This window comes from Heterodontus francisci, chromosome 30 (assembly GCF_036365525.1).
Source record: "Heterodontus francisci isolate sHetFra1 chromosome 30, sHetFra1.hap1, whole genome shotgun sequence".
Classification (NCBI taxonomy): Eukaryota; Metazoa; Chordata; class Chondrichthyes; order Heterodontiformes; family Heterodontidae; genus Heterodontus; species Heterodontus francisci.
The window spans coordinates 9153006-9172576 of record NC_090400.1 but is presented as its reverse complement, the minus strand read 5'-3'; the positions used below and the strand labels follow the sequence as shown (position 1 = coordinate 9172576).

The following is a 19571-nucleotide window of genomic DNA, read 5'->3' as shown; positions in this document are numbered from 1 at the left end:
TTTTAGCAATGTTGTTTGAGGAATAAATATTGGCCAAAACACCAGGGAGCATTTCCCTACTCTTACAAACATACGAATTAGGAGCAGGAGTGGGCCACTCGAGCCTACTCCGTTATTCAATAAGTTCATGGCTGAACTGATTACTCCACATTTCCACCATCCCCCCAATAACCTTCCACCCCCTTGCTTATCCAGAATCAATCTACCTCTGCCTTAAAAATATTCAAAAACTCTGCTTCTGCTGCCTTTTGAGGAAGAAAATTGCAAAGACTCATGATCCTCTGAGAGAAAAAATGTCTCCTTTATTTTTAAACAGTGACCCCTAGTTCGAGATTCTCCCACAAGGGGAAACATCCTTTCCACATCCACCCTGTCAAGACCCCTCAGGATCTTATATGTTTCACTCAAGTCGCCTCTTACCCTTCTAAATTCCAGCGGATACAAGCCTAGCCAATCTTTCCTCGTAAGACAGGCCATCCATTCCAGGTATTAGTCTAGTATATCTTCTCTGAACTACTTCCAACGCACTTACATCCTTCCTTAAATAAGGAGACCAGTACTGTACACAGTACTCTAGATGTGGTCTCACCAATGCCCTGTAAAGCTGAAGCATAACCTTCCTACTTTTGTATTCAATTCCCCTCGCGATAAACGATAACATTCTATTAGCTTTCCTAATTACGTGCTGTACCTGCATACCAACCTTCTGCGATTCATGCACTAGGACACCCAGATCCTTCTGCATCACAGAGCTGTGCAATCTCTCACCAATCTCTTCTTCTAAATATTGCAAAGTGATCTTCTACATCGACCTGTGGGCAGATGGGGGCCTTGGTTCAAAATCTCACCTGGTGGTCAGCACCTCCGATGGTGCACAACTTCCCCAGTGCTGTCTAAGATCAGCCTAGATTGTGCCCTCAAACCTCTGGAGTGGAACTTGAACCTTCTGATTCAGAGGCGTGAGTGCCACCACTGATCCACAGCTGAGGTACAGACATCGGGGCTGTAATAAACTCTTCATTTTATAAGTAAGAACTGAATCTGAAAAGTTAGCTTGTTGTGGGGAGGGGGCTGCATTTTCAAAGTAGACAAGTAATTTGAGATATGTGCTAAGTTCGGAGGAGCAGATGACTTTGGACCTATGATCCCCAAGTTCTCCACCACTGCTGTTTTCCTTCTGCCATATCTGAGTGTTGTAGACTAATTAATCAACACTCCATTATCCTGTGATGACCAAGATAGACTGAACTAGATGGAGTGAGTTTGTTTCTCCCTCAAGTTCCTATGTCGGTGCTGGTTTGGTGAAACCTTGCCCACTGCCAGCGTCCAGCAAAACCTGCTGGCACTGAAGGGAAATTTCAGGCTGTGCTCAGTGCTGAGGCAGCTCCAGCTCAGTGTCCCTGCAGTCAGTGTGTCTGACACTGGTCCAGGGGCTGGGCTGGCAGCTCTGCTGTGGGTAGGGCAAACCCAGGTACCTGGCCGACAGGACAGACCGAGGGTCGCTCACAGGCCGGGCCCCGGCACCGAGAAAAACAATGAGTCCCGAGCCCAGCGTTAAATAATGGAGCCGAGCATGTGGGGCCGGCAATCGGTGAAGAGGCCGCGGCTGGAGGCCGAGAGGCCGGGGATGAACTCGACCTGGGACCGGGCGAGACTGGAGACCGAGTCCCGGGACCGGGAGAGGGTGGGCACGGAGGCCCAGGACCGTGGGAGGCCGAAGACGGAGTTCCGGGACCAGAAGAGGCCGGGCACGGAGGCCCTGGACTGGGCGAGACGGGAAACCGAGTCCTGGGACCGGGAAAGGCCGGAGACGGAGGCCGAGGCCCGGGATCGGCAGGACGGCGCCTATTTCCACTCTTACTCGGACGTTTCCATCCATGAGGAGATGATCGCAGACTCGGCGCGGACCGGCTGCTACCGCCGAGCGCTGCAGTGGGGCTGCGAACCGAGAGCGGGGAGTAGGCCCGAGCCGCAGCCTGGGGCTGGAGTTGGCCTGCTGCGGGGCCTGACGGTGCTGGATGTGGGCGCGGGCACGGGGATCCTCAGCATCTTCTGCGCGCAGGCGGGAGCGGCGCGCGTGTACGCGGCGGAGGCGAGCGTGGTAATGGCGGAGCGCGCACGGGAGGTGGTGGAGGCCAATGGGCTGAGCGGCCGTGTCCTTGTCCTGAGGGGCCGGGTGGAGGAGGCCAGGCTGCCCGAGAGGGTGGACGCCATTGTCAGCGAGTGGATGGGCTACGGCCTCATGTACGAGTCGATGCTCCGCAGCGTGCTGCACGCCCGCGACCGCTGGCTCAAACCGGGTGGCCTGCTTTTCCCTTGCCAGGCCGAGCTCTTCATCGCCCCGGTGACCGACCCAGCCCTGCAGGAGCGCCTGTCCTTCTGGGCCGGGGTGAAGGAGCAGCATGGGGTGGATATGGCCTGCATGGCCGCCTTTGCCCGCCGCTGCCTCATGAACGACGAGATGGCAGTGGGTGCCCTGCACGGCGAGGATGTCCTGGCCCGGCCCTCCATGTTCACCGCCATTGATCTCTATACAGTCACTGAGCAGCAGCTCAGAGGGCTTGGCGGCCTCTTCACTACCTCCTCCTTCGGCATTGCCACCATGCATGCCTTCGCCGTCTGGTTTTCCGTTATTTTCCCTACTTCTGCCCGTGTGGACGGTAGCAATGATGATGCAGCTAGTTGCCATGCAACCAGTGCCAACGATGATGGTCGCCATGCATCCCGTGCTAATGCCTGTGCACCCCGTATAGCCAATGCCCATGCTGTTGATGTCACTCCTGATAGTCACCGTGCAGTCGCAGCCAATGGTGACGAACTCCACACACTTAGTCCCAGTGCTGATGACCCCGTGGCAGTCGATGCTAATGCTGATGAACTTAAGCCGGTTGTCTTGTCTACTTCGCCCTTCGCAGAGGAAACACATTGGAAACAGTCCTTGCTTTACCTGGACGAACCTATCCAAGTATTCCAGGACACCGTGATAAAAGGAAAAATAACTTTAACTCCAGCAGAAGATAACCCAAGACATCTCCGGGTATCCTTGAGTTATAAGATTGGAGATAGTGGGAAGAAAACAAAAGTATTCAAGATGGGGGAGGATTTCTCTTCTTTTGAATGACAGGATTTTATTGGTGGGTGCACATGTGGACATTTCAGTGCCTGAACATTTCCACTTTTTCATTGTTTGGTTTCCAGTTGTTTTCCCAACTGATGCTACTGACTCAGTTGTCCTTTGAAAGACTCATTGTGAGAAAATCTGCCTTAACTCAACGAACCCATCCAGGGAGCTAAAGGAAAGAGTAGCCAAGTCAGAAAAAAACTAACAACTCTTAAGTGTCATTAACTTGCTAGATTGGAGATTGTGGGACAAAAACAAAATAATTCAGAATGTGGAAGGATTCCTGGATTTGAATGAGTTGCCGTTCATGCATGTGTATTTTAGTTAATTTTGATAACTTAATAGACAAACTTATTTTCGTTTGTCACTCCAATGTTTTGATCTGTGTGAATTCTTGCGCTAGTTTCCATATTGCTTCTGACCCTAAATTGCTAGTCACTCAAATCCTGGAGCTAGTGCTCACCAAAGTGAATTGGCTCTTGGTTGAAACACATTCTGGTTGTGTTCATACAGGCCAAGAGGTAACTAATCTCAATTCCTGGTCCGTGCTGCTTTTGCTAATCTCAGTCAGAGTCTTGGCCACACTACCCTTGTGAAGGGAAAAAATGTGCCAGGTTCTATCTGTGAAGAGGAAAGACAAGTCACTGTTTTGGGTAAAGACCCTACATTAGTTGTGACGCAGGATTTCTACTTGAAACATCAACTATTTTCAAATGCTGACTGACTTGTGTATTTGCAGTTTCTTCACTAGTTCATCACAAAGTACCACTGTGATGTTCTGGCCTTTCCTGCAATTGGTTTGGAAAGAAATCAGTAGATCTTCGGTTAAATACAGTTAAAAGTTTCTTGTAATTAGCTATCCTTCTCTGGCCTCTTTTGACCTGGCATCCAGACAGCATATCAACAGCAACATAAAATTAATACAAAACCTCTCCATTGCATGTGCAGTGAATATGCTATGATTGGCAGAGATTCATGAAACGAGGTTTTAAACCCTCAATAGTAGTGCTGTTACAGAGTCAACTTAGCATATCCAGAGGTATGTGTAATTGGTGATGTATGAAGCAGGTCAAATCAATTTTTGTCACTGCCACTGTTTTGCATTGTACCAAAGTAGATCATAATTAGTATTTTGTTTAATTCTTTGAATGAAGACATAATATTTATTTATAAAACGTAGTAAGTTCCTGTTTATTTTTCTTCATGGGTATGTGTTCAGTTGTGTGTGCGTGAGTATATTATATATTTCTATATTTCACAGAAAAAGATCCAAGGTGCTATTCAAATGTGGGCCAGAATTTTCTATATCCTGCCTAGTGTTCCTCCTTCAACCAATACTATCAAAAGAAATTACTCATTCATCTCATTTTCTGTGTATGGGAACTGCTGTATAGAACTGTTGCCTACGTAACAGTGACCACACTTGAAAAATAATTCTTCAAGTGGCTGTATTGGCTCAATGGTAACGCTCTTGCCTCTTAGCCAGACAATTGTGGGTTTAAGCCCCATTCCAGAGACATAATCTAGGCTGACCCTTCAGTACTGTACTGTCCTTAAACAACATCACTGAAAACAGATGATCTGGCCATTTATCTCTTCGCTTTTTCTGGGACCTTGCTGTGGGTACATTGGTTGCTGTATTTTCCTACATTACAACAGTGATTATGCTTCAAAAGTACTTCATTGGCTGTAAAGTGTTTTGAGACATCTTGACAAATACATGAATAGGAAGGGAATAGAGGGATATTGGCTTTCAACTTCCATAGACCGTATTTTTGATCAGACAGGATCTTGCCAATCTGAAACTATGTCACCTGCTATTTGTCACATTATCCCTGACACTATCAACTTTTCATAACCCATTTTTTATTGAAAAGAGGAACTTTATTTGGAGCTGGACAATCTTCCGTGAGTAAATAGACTACTTTTATTCACACCAGGGTTGTCATAACTCCATGACTGCAGTAGCTGGTCTTTATTGGTTTAACTTCCCCTGTATTTGTATTCAACACTATTCAGTGATGACTGCTTGATGTGTGTGTGTGTGTGTGTCGATACACATGTGTGCGGAATTGTATGAGAATCACAGTTGGACCTGCTTGTGATTCCCTTGGCAGGCGAGCAGTGAAGCTCATGCATGAATAATGGTGAGGCACCATCGGATACTGGGAGCTCATGGAACTGTACCTCTGCAAGGAGCAGACATGCACAGGCAGAGAGGGGGGCAACTGGCAACAAGGGGAAAAGTTACAGTTGCACAGAATTGTCTGTGATTCAGTACTTGGTGTATTTACAGGAATTATCATTGTGCTAGGAATTGTGAAACATTGCTGGAATTTGTGACTGAAGGAAAGACCATGGGTGGGAATCTCCTTGGAATTGTGTAAATGGGGTCAGTGTTGTCGGTAGTTATGTTGACGTTACGATGATGGAGTGGGAGCAGCTCTGAGCATATTCCCATGTCAGTCTTTAAAAATAGATTGGATAGGTGGTCACAGGAATGGGAAATAAAGGGATATATGGGAACCTGGAGTTATAACTACTGTTCATGTGAATGATGAACACCAATATGGACTGATTGGGCCGAACAGCCATCTCTGCGTAAAATGCACCCTTTTAATTCTCACATAGATGAAAATTTTACTGAGCTTCCTGTGACACTTCTTGGAAGTAGCTGAATCATCTATACCAATACCAAATTTGAATCAGGAGAGCAAGTGGTTAACACTTCCAGGTAACAGACAACAAACTAGAAACAAGCTGCTCAGAGTTAAGTAAAAAAAAAAACTTGCATCTGTAGTACCTTTCAAAACCCCACATCCCAAAGCACTTTACAGCTAATGAAGCACTTTAGAAGTGTTTTTTTTTTATTTGTCCGTGGGATGTCATAGAGTTATACAGCACAGAAACAGGCCCTTCGGCCCATCGTGCCTGTGCCGGCCATCAAGCACCTAACTATTCTCGTCCCATTTTCCAGCACTTGGCCCGTAGCCTTGTATGCTATGGCATTTCAAGTGCTAATCTAAATACTTCTTAAATGTTGTGAGGGTTCCTGTCTCTACCACCCCTTCAGGCAGTGTATTCCAGATTTCAACCACCCTCTGGGTGAAAAAGATTTTCCTCAGATCCCCTCGAAACCTCCTGCCCCTTACCTTAAATCTATGCCCCCTAGTTATTGACCCCTCCGCAAAGGGAAAAAGTCTCTTCCTATCTAACCTATCAATGCCCCTCATAATTTTGTATACCTCAATCATGTCCCCCCTCATCCTTCTCTGTTCTAAGGAAAACAACCCTAGCCTTTTCAGTCTCTCTTCATAGCTGAAATGCTCCAGCCCAGGCAACATCCTGGTGAATCTCCTCTGCGCCCTCTCCAGTGCAATCACATCCTTCCTATAGTGTGGTGCCCAGAACTGTACACAGTACTCCAGCTGTGGCTAACTTGCGTTTTATACAGCTCAATCATAACCTCCCTGCTCTTATATCTATGCCTCGGCTAATAAAGGCAAGTATTCCATCTGCCTTCCTAACCACCTTATCTACCTGTGCTGCTGCCTTCAGTGATCTATGGACAAGTACACCAAGGTCCCTCTGACCTTCTGTACTTCCTAGGGACCTACCATCCATTGTATATTCCCTTGCCTTGTTAGTCCTCCCAAAATGCATCACCTCACACTTCTCAGGATTAAATTCCATTTGCGACTGCTCCGCCCATCTTACCAGCCCATCTATATCGTCCTGTAATCTAAGGCTTTCCTCCTCACTATTTAAGACACCACCGTTGTTAGTGTCATCTGCAAACTTACTTATCATACTTCCTATATTCACGTCTAAATCATTAATGTAGACTACAAACAGCAAGAGTCCCAGCACCGATCCCTGTGGTGCACCACTGGTCACAGGCTTCCACTCTCAAAAACAACCCTTGACCATTACCCTCTGTTTCCTGCCACTAAGCCAATTTTGGATCCAAATTGCCCTGGATCCCATGGGCTCTTACCTTCTTAATCAATCTCCCATGCAGGACCTTATCAAAAGCATGTGGGATTTCATGGGTAGGCCAGTATTTATTGCCTATCCCTACTTGCCCTTTAGAAGATGGTGGTGAGCTGCTGTAGTCACAGTTGTAGGAAATAGGGCAGCCACTTTGTGCACAGCAACATCCCACAATCAGCAATACGTTAATAACCAGATCTGTTTTAATGATAAAAGCAAAATACTGCGGATGCTGGAAATCTGAAACAAAAACAAGAAATGCTGGAATCACTCAGCAGGTCTGGCAGCATCTGTGGAAAGAGAAGCAGAGTTAACGTTTCGGGTCAGTGACCCTTCTTCGGAACTGACAAATATTAGAAAAGTCACAGATTATAAGCAAGTGAGGTAGGGGTGGGGCAAGAGATAACAAAGGAGAAGGTGTAGATTGGACCAGGCCACATAGCTGACCAAAAGGTCACAGAGCAAAGGCAAACAATATGTTAATGGTGTGTTGAAAGACAAAGCATTAGTACAGATTAGGTGTGAATACAGTGAATATTGAACAGTAGCAAGTGCAAACCTGAAAAAAAACAGTGGGTAAGCAAACTGAACAAACTAAGATGAAATGAAATAAGTGCAAAAAAAAGATTGTAAAAAATGTAAAAAAGAATGTAAAAACAAGGAAGAAAAAATAACTAAAAATGAAAGTAAAATGGGGGGCTGTCATGCTCTGAAATTATTGAACTCAATGTTCAGTCCGGCAGGCTGTAGTGTGCCTAATCGGTAGATGAGATGCTGTTCCTCGAGCTTGCGTTGATGTTCACTGGAACACTGCAGCAATCCCAGGACAGAGATGTGAGCATGAGAGCAGGGGGGAGTGTTGAAATGGCAAGCAACCGGAAGCTCAGGGTCCTGCTTGCGGACTGAGCGGAGATGTTCCGCAAAGCAGTCACCCAGTCTGCGCTTGGTCTCCCCAATGTAGAGGAGACCACACTGTGAGCAGCGAATACAGTATACTACATTGAAAGAAGTACAAGTAAATCGCTGCTTCACCTGAAGGGAGTGTTTGGGGCCTGGGATAGTGAGGAGAGAGGAGGTAAATGGGCCGGTATTACACCTCCTGCGATTGCAGGGGAAGGTGCCCTGGGACGGGGACGAGGTGGTGGGGGTAATGGAGGAGTGGACCAGGGTGTCGCGGAGGGAACGATCCTTTCGGAATGCTGACAGGGGAAGGGAGGGGAAGATGCGACTGGTAGTGGCATCACGCTGGAGGTGGCAAAAATGGCGGAGGATGATCATTTGGATATGGAGGCTGGTGGGATGAAAAGTGAGGACAAGGGGAACCCTGTCACGGTTCTGGGAGGGAGGGGAAGGGGTGAGGGTAGAGGTGCGGGGAATGGGTCGGACACGGTTGAGGGCCCTGTCAACCATAGTGGGGGGAAATCCTCGGTTGAGGAAAAAGGAGGTCATATCAGAAGCACCGTCATGGAAGGTAGCATCATCAGAGCAGATGCGTCGGAGACGGAGAAACTGGGAGAATGGAATGGAGTCCTTACAGGAGGTAGGGTGTGAAGAAGTGTAGTCGAGGTAGTTGTGGGAGTCGGTGGGCTTACAATGGATATTGGTAGACAACCTATCCCCAGAGATGGACCATGTAAAGGTGAGAGAAGGGTGGAAATTGGAAGCAAAGTTGATAAAGTTTTAATGATGTTGGTTGAGGAATAAGTCTTGGCCAGGACACTGGACAGAACTCCCCTGCCTTCTTCAAATAATGCAATGGGATCTTTTACCTCCATCTGTGAGGGCAGATCGGTTCTTGGTTTAATAGCTCATCCGAAAGGCAGCACCTCTGACAGTGCAGCACTCTACTGCACTGCAGTGCCAGCCTAGATAATGGACTCAATTCTTTGGAGTGGGCTTTGAATCACAACCTTCTGACTGAGAGGTGAGAGTGCTACCCACTGAGTAATGGCAGACACCATGTTTTTTTTCAAAGAATATTTGAGTTCTTTATATGAATACAAAGCAGAAGTCTAGAGAGATAAGCAATTAAATACGTTAATATCCAAAACACTGCTGCTGCACTAACATCTCCCTGAGGTACATACTTTTGAGGATGCATTTTCCACACAGTTATCCAATTCTCCAGCAACACCTCTCCTGTTAGCTCATCACTAAGTGATGTTAACGATGGCCCTGGAAGCTGGGTCCTAGATTGTCCAGCTACATAACTGAATAACAAAGTACAACAATGTGAGAACAGAGCTCGAGGCTGCAATACTTAAAAAAAAAACAGGAGCAGTTAAACAAACTTTATATGAAATTTTAAATCATGAAGCACTTTAGATATATTCATTTTGACAACATTTCTGGGGCTGTTTTTCATCAGCTTCAAAAACAACCAAAAAACCTAATTGCAAGACCATGGGCATGGTTGAAAGGCTCATTGGGAGAGAGGGAAATACTTTTTAAGTGATGTAGCCAGTTAAAGAGAGACATTTTTCCACAGCAGGAAACAAAGGTACAATATATTCGTGTAAGAGCAGTAACTCCTATATTCTCCAATATGTCAGGCAGGTGTTACTGACTAAATTCAGGCCAAAAAAGCAGTGCCTGACAGTTGGACACTGAGGGTTGTGGCCCTATGTAGACATTGCTGAAGCAGTCAGTGCAACCTCCACCACTCCAAGAACTGCTACATAGGGCAGAATGAGCTTCAATGACTTCACAAGGGTGACCATGGTCTGTCAAAGCACTGATCCCAGTGCACATCCTGTATCAATGATAGAGACTTAGGAACATAGGAGCAGAAGTAGGCCACTAGGCCCATCGAGCCTGCTCTGTTGTTCAATATGATCATGGTTGATCATCCACTTCAATGCCTTTTTCCCACGCTATTGCCAGATCCTTTTGTGTCATTGGTATTTAGAAATCTGTCAATCTCTTCTTTAAACATACTCAATGACTGAGCTTCCACAGGCCTCTGGGGTAGAGAATTCCAAAGATTCAGAACCCTCTGAGTAAAGAAATTTCTCCTCACCTCTGTCCTAAGTGGCTTCCCCCTTATTTTGAAATTGTGTTCCCTGGTTCTAGACTCCCCAACTAGGGAAACATATTAGCTGCATCTACCCTGTGTATCCCTTTTAAGTATTTTGTAGGTTTCAATGAGATCACCTCTCATTCTTAGAAATTCTAGAGAATACAGCCCAGTTTCCCCAATCTCTTCATAGGACCAGTCCCGCCATCCCAGGAACAAGTCTGGCGAACCTTTGTTGCACTCCCTCTGTGGCAATAATATCCTTCCTAAGGGAAGGGGACCAAAACTGCACACAGTACTTCAGGTGCAGTCTAACCAAGGTTCTATACAATTGAAGCAAGGCTCACTACTCCTGTACTCAAATCTTCTTGCAATAAAGGGTAACATACCATTATCCTTCCTAATTGCTCACTGCACCTGCATGTTAACCTTCAGTGACTTATTGACGAGGACACCCAGGTCCCTTTGCACATCTACACTTTCTAATCTACCATTTAAGAAATACTCTGCATATCTGTTTCCCCCTATCAAAGTGGATAACTTCACATTTTTCCACATTATATTCCATCTGCGATGTTCTTGCCCACTCACCAAGTCTGTCCAAATCCCCTTGAAGCTGCTTTGCATCTTCCTCACAACACACATTCCCACCTAGTTTTGTGTCATCCACAAACTTGTTAATATTACATTTGGTCCCCACATCCAAATCATTGATACATATTGTGAACAGCTGAGCCCTAGTACTGATCCCTGCGGTACCCCACTAGTCACAGCCTGCCAATGTGAGAATGACCCATTTATTCCTACTCTCTGCTTTCTGCCTGTTAACCAATCCTTAATCCATGCCAGTATATTACCTCCTATCCCATGTACTTTAATTTTGCTAACCAACCTCCTGTGCGGGACTTTATCAAAAGCCTTTTGAAAATTCAAGTAGATAACATCCACTGACTCCTCTTTGTTAATTCTGTTAGTAACATCCTCAAAAAAACTCTAACACGTTTGTCAAACATGATTTCCCATTCATAAATCCATGTTGACTATGCCCAATCAGATCATTAATATCCAAGTGTCCATTTATCACATCCTTCAGAATAAAGGCCAGCTTCCCAACCCAAACCCGACGGAACTCAACGACGTGTCGGGTTCGGGTCGAGTCAGGTGACACTTCCGGGTCTGGCATTCGGGCTCTGGTCAGGTTGGACATGCTCTATCACCACCTCAGGTCAGTGACTTTAATGTTAATTTACTTTTTGGACTTTAAAGGTGGTTTTGCTGCAGTTATTTTAAGCTTGTGCAGGGAAGGAACAAAGTGAAAAACGGAAGGTAGGTTAACTGATGGTTGGGTCGGGTCGGGCACGGGAAAAAAGGGAAGGACTCGGGCCGGCTCAGGCTCAGATGGGGTTCTGTCAGGCTCGCGTCGGGTCTCATTTGCAGATCCGAGCAGGCCTTTACTTCAGAATAGATTCTAGTGTTTTCCCAATGACTGATGTAAGGCTAACAGGTCTGTTTTTTTTTGTAGTTCCCTGTTTTCTCTTTCCCTCCCTTTTTAAATAGTGGGGTGTCATTTGCTACCTTCCAATCCGCAGGAACCTCTCCAGAATCTGTAGAATTTTGGAAGATGGTCATCAATGCACCTATTATCTCCATAGCTACCTCTTTCAACACTGTGGGATGTAGAATATCAGGTCCCTGGGATTTATCAATCTCCAGACTCAATAATTTCTCCAATACAACCTTCTTACTAATACTAATTTCCTTCAATTTCTCATCTCTAGTTCATCAGATCTCTAATTCTGGGAGTTTTCTTGTATCTTCCTCAGTGTAATCATTTAGCTCCTCTGCCATTTCTGTATTCCCCATTATAAATTCTCCTGACTCTGCCACTATTGGACCCAAATTTGTCTCAACCAAATGTTTCCTTTTTACGTACCTATAGAAGCTTTTACAGTCCATTTTTATGTTTGCTAGTTTACATTCATACTCCATTCTCCCATTATTTATCAGTTTCTTGGTCCTCCTTTGCTGTATTCTAAAATCCTCGCAACTCTCAGGTTTACTACTATTTCTGGCAACTTTATAGGCCTTTTCTTTTAATCTTATACAACACAACTCCTTTGTTATCCACAGTTGACTGCCTTTTCTTTTGGGGGTTTTGTGCCTTGAAGGAATGTATAGTTGCTGTAAACTACATAATAATTCTTTAAAGACTATCCTTTGCATATATACTGTCAAACCTTTTAATGTATTTTCCCAATCCATCTCAGCCAATTTGCCCCTCATACCTTCGTAATTTCCTTTGTCGCCTTACCTCTCACTGTTTCTGTGTCATGGGGTATCAAAGGAACCGTCTTGTGTAAATAGGAACCTCTGGAACTAGTGAAGTGCCATTTTTACTGATCAGCTCCAGTTTTCTTGAAGGCATCTTTAGAAATGGATGAATTTCATTAGACCTCAGAGGAGATACCGACGATACAAACTTATACAGTGAAGAATAAACATATTTATTTGTTGCCAGTTACTTTAAAAATGTTGTTCTGAAGACCAACTAACATTGCAGTGATTTATTTTTCTTTTTGTGGTGGAAGAGCTAGAGAATCTTATCTAATTAATGTAACGCCATTCAAATTTCTTAAAGTTTTTATTTGGCTCCTCCTTCCCTGTTCGTTCTTCATGCCTGGCATCACCTGTATCCAATAAAGTGATCAAGTGACCTGCTGCCTAGCAATTTATCTGTTCTCTAAATCCAGCTGCTGTTAGTTGCAGGCAAGTTGTGACCCAGGGTTAGTGTGCTTCCAATTTTTGACCCAACCCCAGCCCACTTACTCTCTCTGGGAAAATTGATGAAATCCACTCACTGCACACCCATGATAACACACTGAGGTTGGGAGCTTGTCCCACCATGCTAAAATCCTGCTATTGCACACTGAAGCTCCAATTTGCAGGATCACTGTGGCACCAAGATAACAGATTTTTCTAAGGCAGTCAACCAAGGGTACAGTAGAATAGTGGTTATATTTACAACACAGGACTATATGTGTACTGAATCATAGAATCTTATTGCATAGCAGTAGACTTTTTGGCCCATCACACCTGTACAACTCTTTGAAAGGAACTGTCCAATTTAGTCCAATGTTCCAGCTTGTTCCCCCATAACCCAGCAAATTAGTGCTCTTCAAGCACATGTCCCCATACACCTGGACCCTACACACACCCCCATTGGTTTATTGACTGTCAAATCCTTACTATCTTCCTGCTACATTCGTACCACTGAGATCCAGAGGCCATTGAGTATTTGCACTCGTTTTCCATTTCTTATTTTAATTAATGTTTCTGTCTTAAAATTGCAGCCTTAACTTTGGTTCCTTCATTCTGAATTAAAGATTTTTTATCACTTCCAGAAAGAAAAAAAACCATAAAACTTTATTTATTTATTTATAGATACAGCACTGAAACAGGCCCTTCGGCCCACCGAGTCTGTGCCGACCAACAACCACCCATTTATATTAATCCTACAGTAATCCCATATTCCCTACCAGAGGTAACTAACCTACTAATTAGGATATAAAGTCTTTTACCAGCCAAGTACGACTATAATTGCAGTTGCAGGACACAAGATAACAGAGGATCTTCACTTTGTGCATTCCACCATATCACTGCTCTCAAATGATTTGCATCTTCCCCAGTCAATGTGGAAGGACGTGTTGCTGGAACTGGTTCTAGGGAATGGCATAGGGCAAGTGAATCAAGTGTCAGTCGGGGAACTTTTAGGGAACAGTGATCATAGCATCATAAGGTTTAGGTTACCAATGGAACAGGACAAGGAGCAATCTACAGTATAAATACTTAATAGGAGGAGGGCCAATTTTGATAGGATGAGAACAGATCTGTCCCAGGGAAATTGAAATCAAATATAAAATAAATGCTGGAAATACTCAGCAGGTCTGGCAGCATCTGTGGACAGAGAAGCAGAGTTAACATTTCAGGTCAGTGACCCTTCATCAGAACTGAACAGAATATGTTGTGACCTATGGAGAATAAAGGTCTGCAAAGGAAACCCAACCGAGCCCGAATGCCGGGCTTGGAAGTGCGACCCGACCCCAAACCCAACACGTCGTCAGGTCCCGTCGGGTCGGGGATTTCCCATATAAGGCTATCCAACAGGGCATTGCAGTGCTTTAGCGTAGAAGTGCAACTAGAGAAAGAAAGTGCACTCCTCCAGCCTCGGTCGTAACAATATGCACATATGCAAATATCCACTGGTTCAAGTCCGACCTAGCACAAAAGAAGATGGTTGTGGTGGTTGGAGGCCGATCATCTCAGCCCCAGAACATCACTCTAGGAGTTCCTCACGGTAGTGTCCCAGGCCTAACCATCTTCAGCTGCTTCATCAATGACCTTCCCTCTATCATAAGGTCAGAAGTGGGGATGTTCACTGATGATTCCAGTGTTCAATAACATTCTTGGCTCCTCAGATACTGACACAATTCGTGCCCACTTGCAGCTAGACCTGGAAAACATTCAGGCTTGGGCTGAAAAGTAGCAAGTAACATTTGCACTATACAAGTGCCAGGCAATGACTATCTCCAATAAGAGAGAATCTAACCATCTCCCCTTGATGTTCGATGGCATTACCATCATTGGATCCCCCACCATCAACATTCTGGGGGTTACCATTGACCAGAAGCTTAACTGGAACAGCCATTTAAATACTGTGGTTACAAGAATAGGTCAGAGGCTGGGAATGCTGCAGTAAATAATTCACATCCTGAATCCCCAAAGCCTGTGCACCATCTACAAGGCACACATCCAAGACTTAGACTTGGATGTACAGGGTTCAATCTACAAACGACAGAACATCTTGAAATATTGTGAACTATGAGGAGGATAGTCCAAGAAGACGTAGACAAACTGATGGCATGGGCATACATGTGTCACAGAGGGAGGAGATTACTGTATTTAGTTAGCATTATAGTAGGAATCTAGCACTAGGGACCATATAGTTATAACAATTTCGTAAGGATTTAATAAGTATTTATTTATCTTAAATTAATTTATTAATTAGTGCTAGAAATGTCAGTTAGAGGGGTGAAGTGAGCCAGAATGGACACAATGAGCCAAATGGCCTCCTTCTGTGCTGTAACCATTCTATGATTCTAAAAATGAGAATGCACGGGATTGGAGGCAACCTATTGGTTTGGATAGGCCCTGAGAGATGAGCAGACAGGAGAGGAGAGTTCTTCCCAAACCAGGAGCCAGGAGATTTCTGATCTCAAGTACTGTTTTCTCCAATTTAAAACTCTCAGTTCAAAACTCTGCAACAGCCAGTTAGTCATGTGACTAAAACTGATCTGACCACTTCCGTGTATTGGGGAAGCAACTACTGGGTCCCCGTCGTTTCAACATCATCTGTTACTGTGCTAAACTGTCTTTCAGGGGCTTGCACTTTTAAGTTTTAATGTTCATGTGGCGAAATAATGTGTGCCTCAGTCTTGGCAGTTATAGGGTTTGCCTGCCACCTCCACACCCAGGGGAATGAAAAGCAATTTGAAGAAAAACACGCATGTCATTACAGTGTTTGAGAGAAATATAGGATACAGAAAGAAAACCATGCATTTCTCTCATTCATTTCCATTCATTCACCAATCTTAAAGCTCATTAAAAATGGTCTATTCTGGGTGCCTTGGCTGCTTTAATTTTCTCTTTTTGCTCTCTGGAGAATTAGTAGGGGACGGGTCTAACCTGAACTCTGAATCATGCAAAGACTTTTTACTTCGGGAGATGGGTGGGAGGAGGAGTCTGTGGGGGAGGAGTCTTTGTTACTCTTCCCTTTGTTCTCTGGGACACGCCTACCTGCAGGTATTTGTGCAGACATAACTGCCTTCTCCTGTGACACTTCGACTAGGTGAGGCATCACCCTCATGGTTTCTCTGCCCACTAGAGGCCTCTCTTTGTCTCTGCAGGTTCCTCTAAATGCTGCGAGCAACTCTGGTGGGGTGCTTCTAGAGTCTGCATTTACATAGGAGGATGTGGGGTCTAACTTTTCACATTTTTCGGGGTTGGTTGACCGGACAGTAGGGGTTTTCATCCAGGATTTTTCCTGCACTTTCTTTAACCTGCCCTCTTGTTCACTTTTTCCGCTTCTCTTTCTAAACTTTTGCAGCCGTGTGCCTGCCTGTCCCCTTTTGTTCTCGGTGGGGGTCTGTTACAGTTCACCAGCCCTTTGCTGGAGGGGCCTCCTAACACCAGTACAGGACTTAGGGTGCAGGTTTCACTGTAGATTGGGGTTTCCCCTCAACCTGGCACATGTGGCAACTCCTGCAGTACTCCGCCACAGCTTTGTGGAGTTTTGGCCAGTTAAGCTGCTGTTATATGCGGACATTGGTCTTTCGTATACCGGCATGTACACCCCCTGTAGTCTTGTGGGCCCTTCTTAATATATCTCCCCGGTACCTCTATGGCACCACTAGCTGGTGAACTACTGTCCACTCCTTGCTCTCAGGTCTGTGTGGAGAACTCCATTTCCTCATCAGTACCTCATTCTTTAAATAGTAGCAATCAGGGACTCTCTCTGCTTCTCTTTCAGACTGTGCAGCCTGTGCTAATTCTTGCAATACTGGGTCAGCTCACTAAACCTCAGCTAGGGAAAATCCATTTAATTCTTTCCCTGGGTCTCCAAACTTTCCAAAGAAAGTCTCGGACAGGTAGACCTCCTGGTCATTTGCCTGCAGTGCTAATGCAGTCTCCTCTGGGAGAGCTGGTCTGATCATGGCCTGACACACTACACATTCAGGAGCTCTGCAGGGGACCGTCACCTGCCACCGCCCTGTCTCTCTGACCTCCTGCGCTCTTTCTTTCACTACTGGGGGGGCTACCACCTTCACTCCTTGGAGCAGATCAACCCCATCCACAGGCAAACTAGGGACAATCTACAGTCACCGGTCCCGAAATTAGGTCGCATTCCAGGTGCACCCATTGTACAGGTACAGACATACACTGCCCTCCAATACCATTCACCATCATTCTGGTGTTCACTGCACTCACTGGGGGAAAGGTCAAGCCTTTTCCCACGAAAAGGGATCTGGTGGCCCATTTGTCCCTGAGAATCAGTATGGGCTTGCTTGCCCCACTCGAGGGATATGGGGTTACTTTCCCTTCAAATACAAAACCCTGATAACCTTCAGGAATCCTATTAACTTTTCCTGCACTGGCTGGAGTAAGCTTCCTGGGTTGCACCCTTACTGCAGTTAAAGCCACAGCCTGTTCCATGTTTTCCATCAGGCCCTCGTCTTCACTGAACGGGTGTGGCCTGATTAACCCTAACGGTTTCCCCTTTAGTTTCCAGCAGTCACCTTTTAAATGACCTGCCTTATTACAATGGATGCACACAGGTCTCCGGGTCTTATTCTTCCTTTTTGGCTGGATGAGTGCCCCTTGTGTCTCCTGCTTTCCTTTCTCTTCCAGGACTGCCTGTGCAGATATCACCTTTCCACCCTTTGTCCTTTTCAGATTTGTGAGGGTGATCAGGAAAGGTTCTCCCCTGGGAAACCGACCTATAAATTAAAGCAAATTCATTGGCCAGAGCGGATGCTTGCTGGGTTCCCGGAACCCACTGCTCCTCTACATGGGTTTTAATTGAGAATGGGAGAGAGTTTTTAAATTCCTCTAACAGGATTACTTCTCTGAGAGTCTCATAGCTGAGCTGTATTTTTAAAGCCCTCAGCCACTGGTCAAAAGCCAGCTGCTTGCTTCTTTCAAACTCCAGATAAGTTTGATTAGCTTGCTTTTTGAGGGTTCTAAACTTTTGGCGGTAGGCTTTGGGTACTAATTCATATGCCCCGAGGATAGCATTTTTGGTCAGTTCATAATTTGATGAACTCTCATCTGGCAGCAAGGAATAAACCTCAAGGGCTTTTCCAGTTAGTTTGCTTTGCAGGAAAAGAGACCAGGTCTCAGCTGGCCATTTTAGCTGCCTTGCCAGTTTCTCAAAGAACACGAAAAACTCTTCCACGTCTTCCTCATTGAATTTTAGAATTAATTGAGTGAGTTTTTAGCAATCTTGCACCCTGTCCTGAATTCTGCTCCATATTGGCCATGCTTTCACTGGGGTTACTCTGTCACCCCTCTCGTTCTGCGCATTCTTTCCGGAATATTCTTTCTCTCTCTCTCTCCTGCCTTTCATTTTCTTCACGTTCCTTTTGGAAGGGTCTTTCTTTCTCCCTCTCTCTTTCCTCAAATTCAAGTTTCCTTACCAATTGTATCTTTGCTAACAATATTCTGTTGGATTCTGCTTCTAACCCTGTTTCTGTTTCTTCAGATTCAAGGAAAAAATAATTGGCCACTAATATTAGGAGTTCAGACTTCCTAGCCTTGCCATTTACAGTGATCCCACACTGCTCAGCCATTTTCCTCAACTCCTCCATAGAACGTGCTTTTAACTTGTCCCAAGTTACTTCACCCTTGCTTGGCGTGATACGAGCTTCAGTTGCAGACATGCTCCTATCAATCACTCACAACCACAAGAAAACCTGGATTGATTTTTTGCTCTTTTTGATTGGGAACAATTTGGCTTCTCACTTCCAATTTCACTCGTTTGTTTGTGGGTAAAATCCCAGACGAGCCCCCAAATTCTGTTACGACCAGGTGCAAAAGGTGTCTAGGGGTCTGTTGCTATCTTCACCTGGTCTTATTGTAACAGAATTCAATTTTATACACACTGTGTTTTGAGCTGCCCTTTTTGTGAATCCTTGTTCACAACTTTCCAATTATAAGACAGAGAAACCAATTCACACAGGCTTTCTGAGGTTTAAAGAAGAAAGATGAAATTTTATTAAAAATTAAACTTAAGCTCTAATACGGTTAATGCCTACGGATCTACGACGCGCCCACGCTAGCATGCACACACATGCAAATAGGGACAGAAAAGACAAGTAGAACAGTTTGAGGCAATATCTTGTTACTGTTTCTCGAGCTCGCTGTAGTCCTTGATTGAAGATATGGTATTGCGTTTTGTTGGGACCCAGTGTTCTTGGTAAACCTTGTTCACGTAGGAGGTTTTTATCTCTCTGAGTTTACGTGTCTTCAATGGTTTCAGTTCCCTGAGAGACGAGCAGGCAGGAGAGGAGAGGGCTTCTCAAACCAGGAGCCAGGAGATTTCTGATCTCAAGTACTGTTTTCTCCAATTTAAAATTCTCAGTTCAAAACTCTGCAACAGCCAGTTAGTCATGTGACTAAAACTGATCTGACCACTTCTGTGTATTGGGGAAGCAACTACTGGGTCCCCATTGTTTCAACACTATCTGTTACTATGCTAAACTGTCTTTCCAGTAAGGGGCTTGCACTTTTAAGTTTTAATGTTCATGTGGCGAAATAATGTGTGCCTCAGTCTTGGCAGGTGGGGGGTTTGCCTGACACCTAAGTAAAAGTCCTTTCCTCACAGGA

General features: G+C 45.1%; 1 protein-coding gene across 1 annotated transcript; it reads left to right on the top strand.

Annotated features, from left to right (window-relative positions):
- Nucleotides 1-1358: 1358 nt before the first annotated feature.
- LOC137346565 (protein arginine N-methyltransferase 6-like) lies at nucleotides 1359-4313 on the top strand. Its single transcript, XM_068010074.1, has one exon. The coding sequence runs from the start codon at nucleotides 1562-1564 to the stop codon at nucleotides 3119-3121; it is 1560 nt and encodes a 519-aa protein (XP_067866175.1). The 5' UTR covers nucleotides 1359-1561; the 3' UTR covers nucleotides 3122-4313.
- The last annotated feature ends 15258 nt before the right edge of the window (nucleotides 4314-19571 follow it).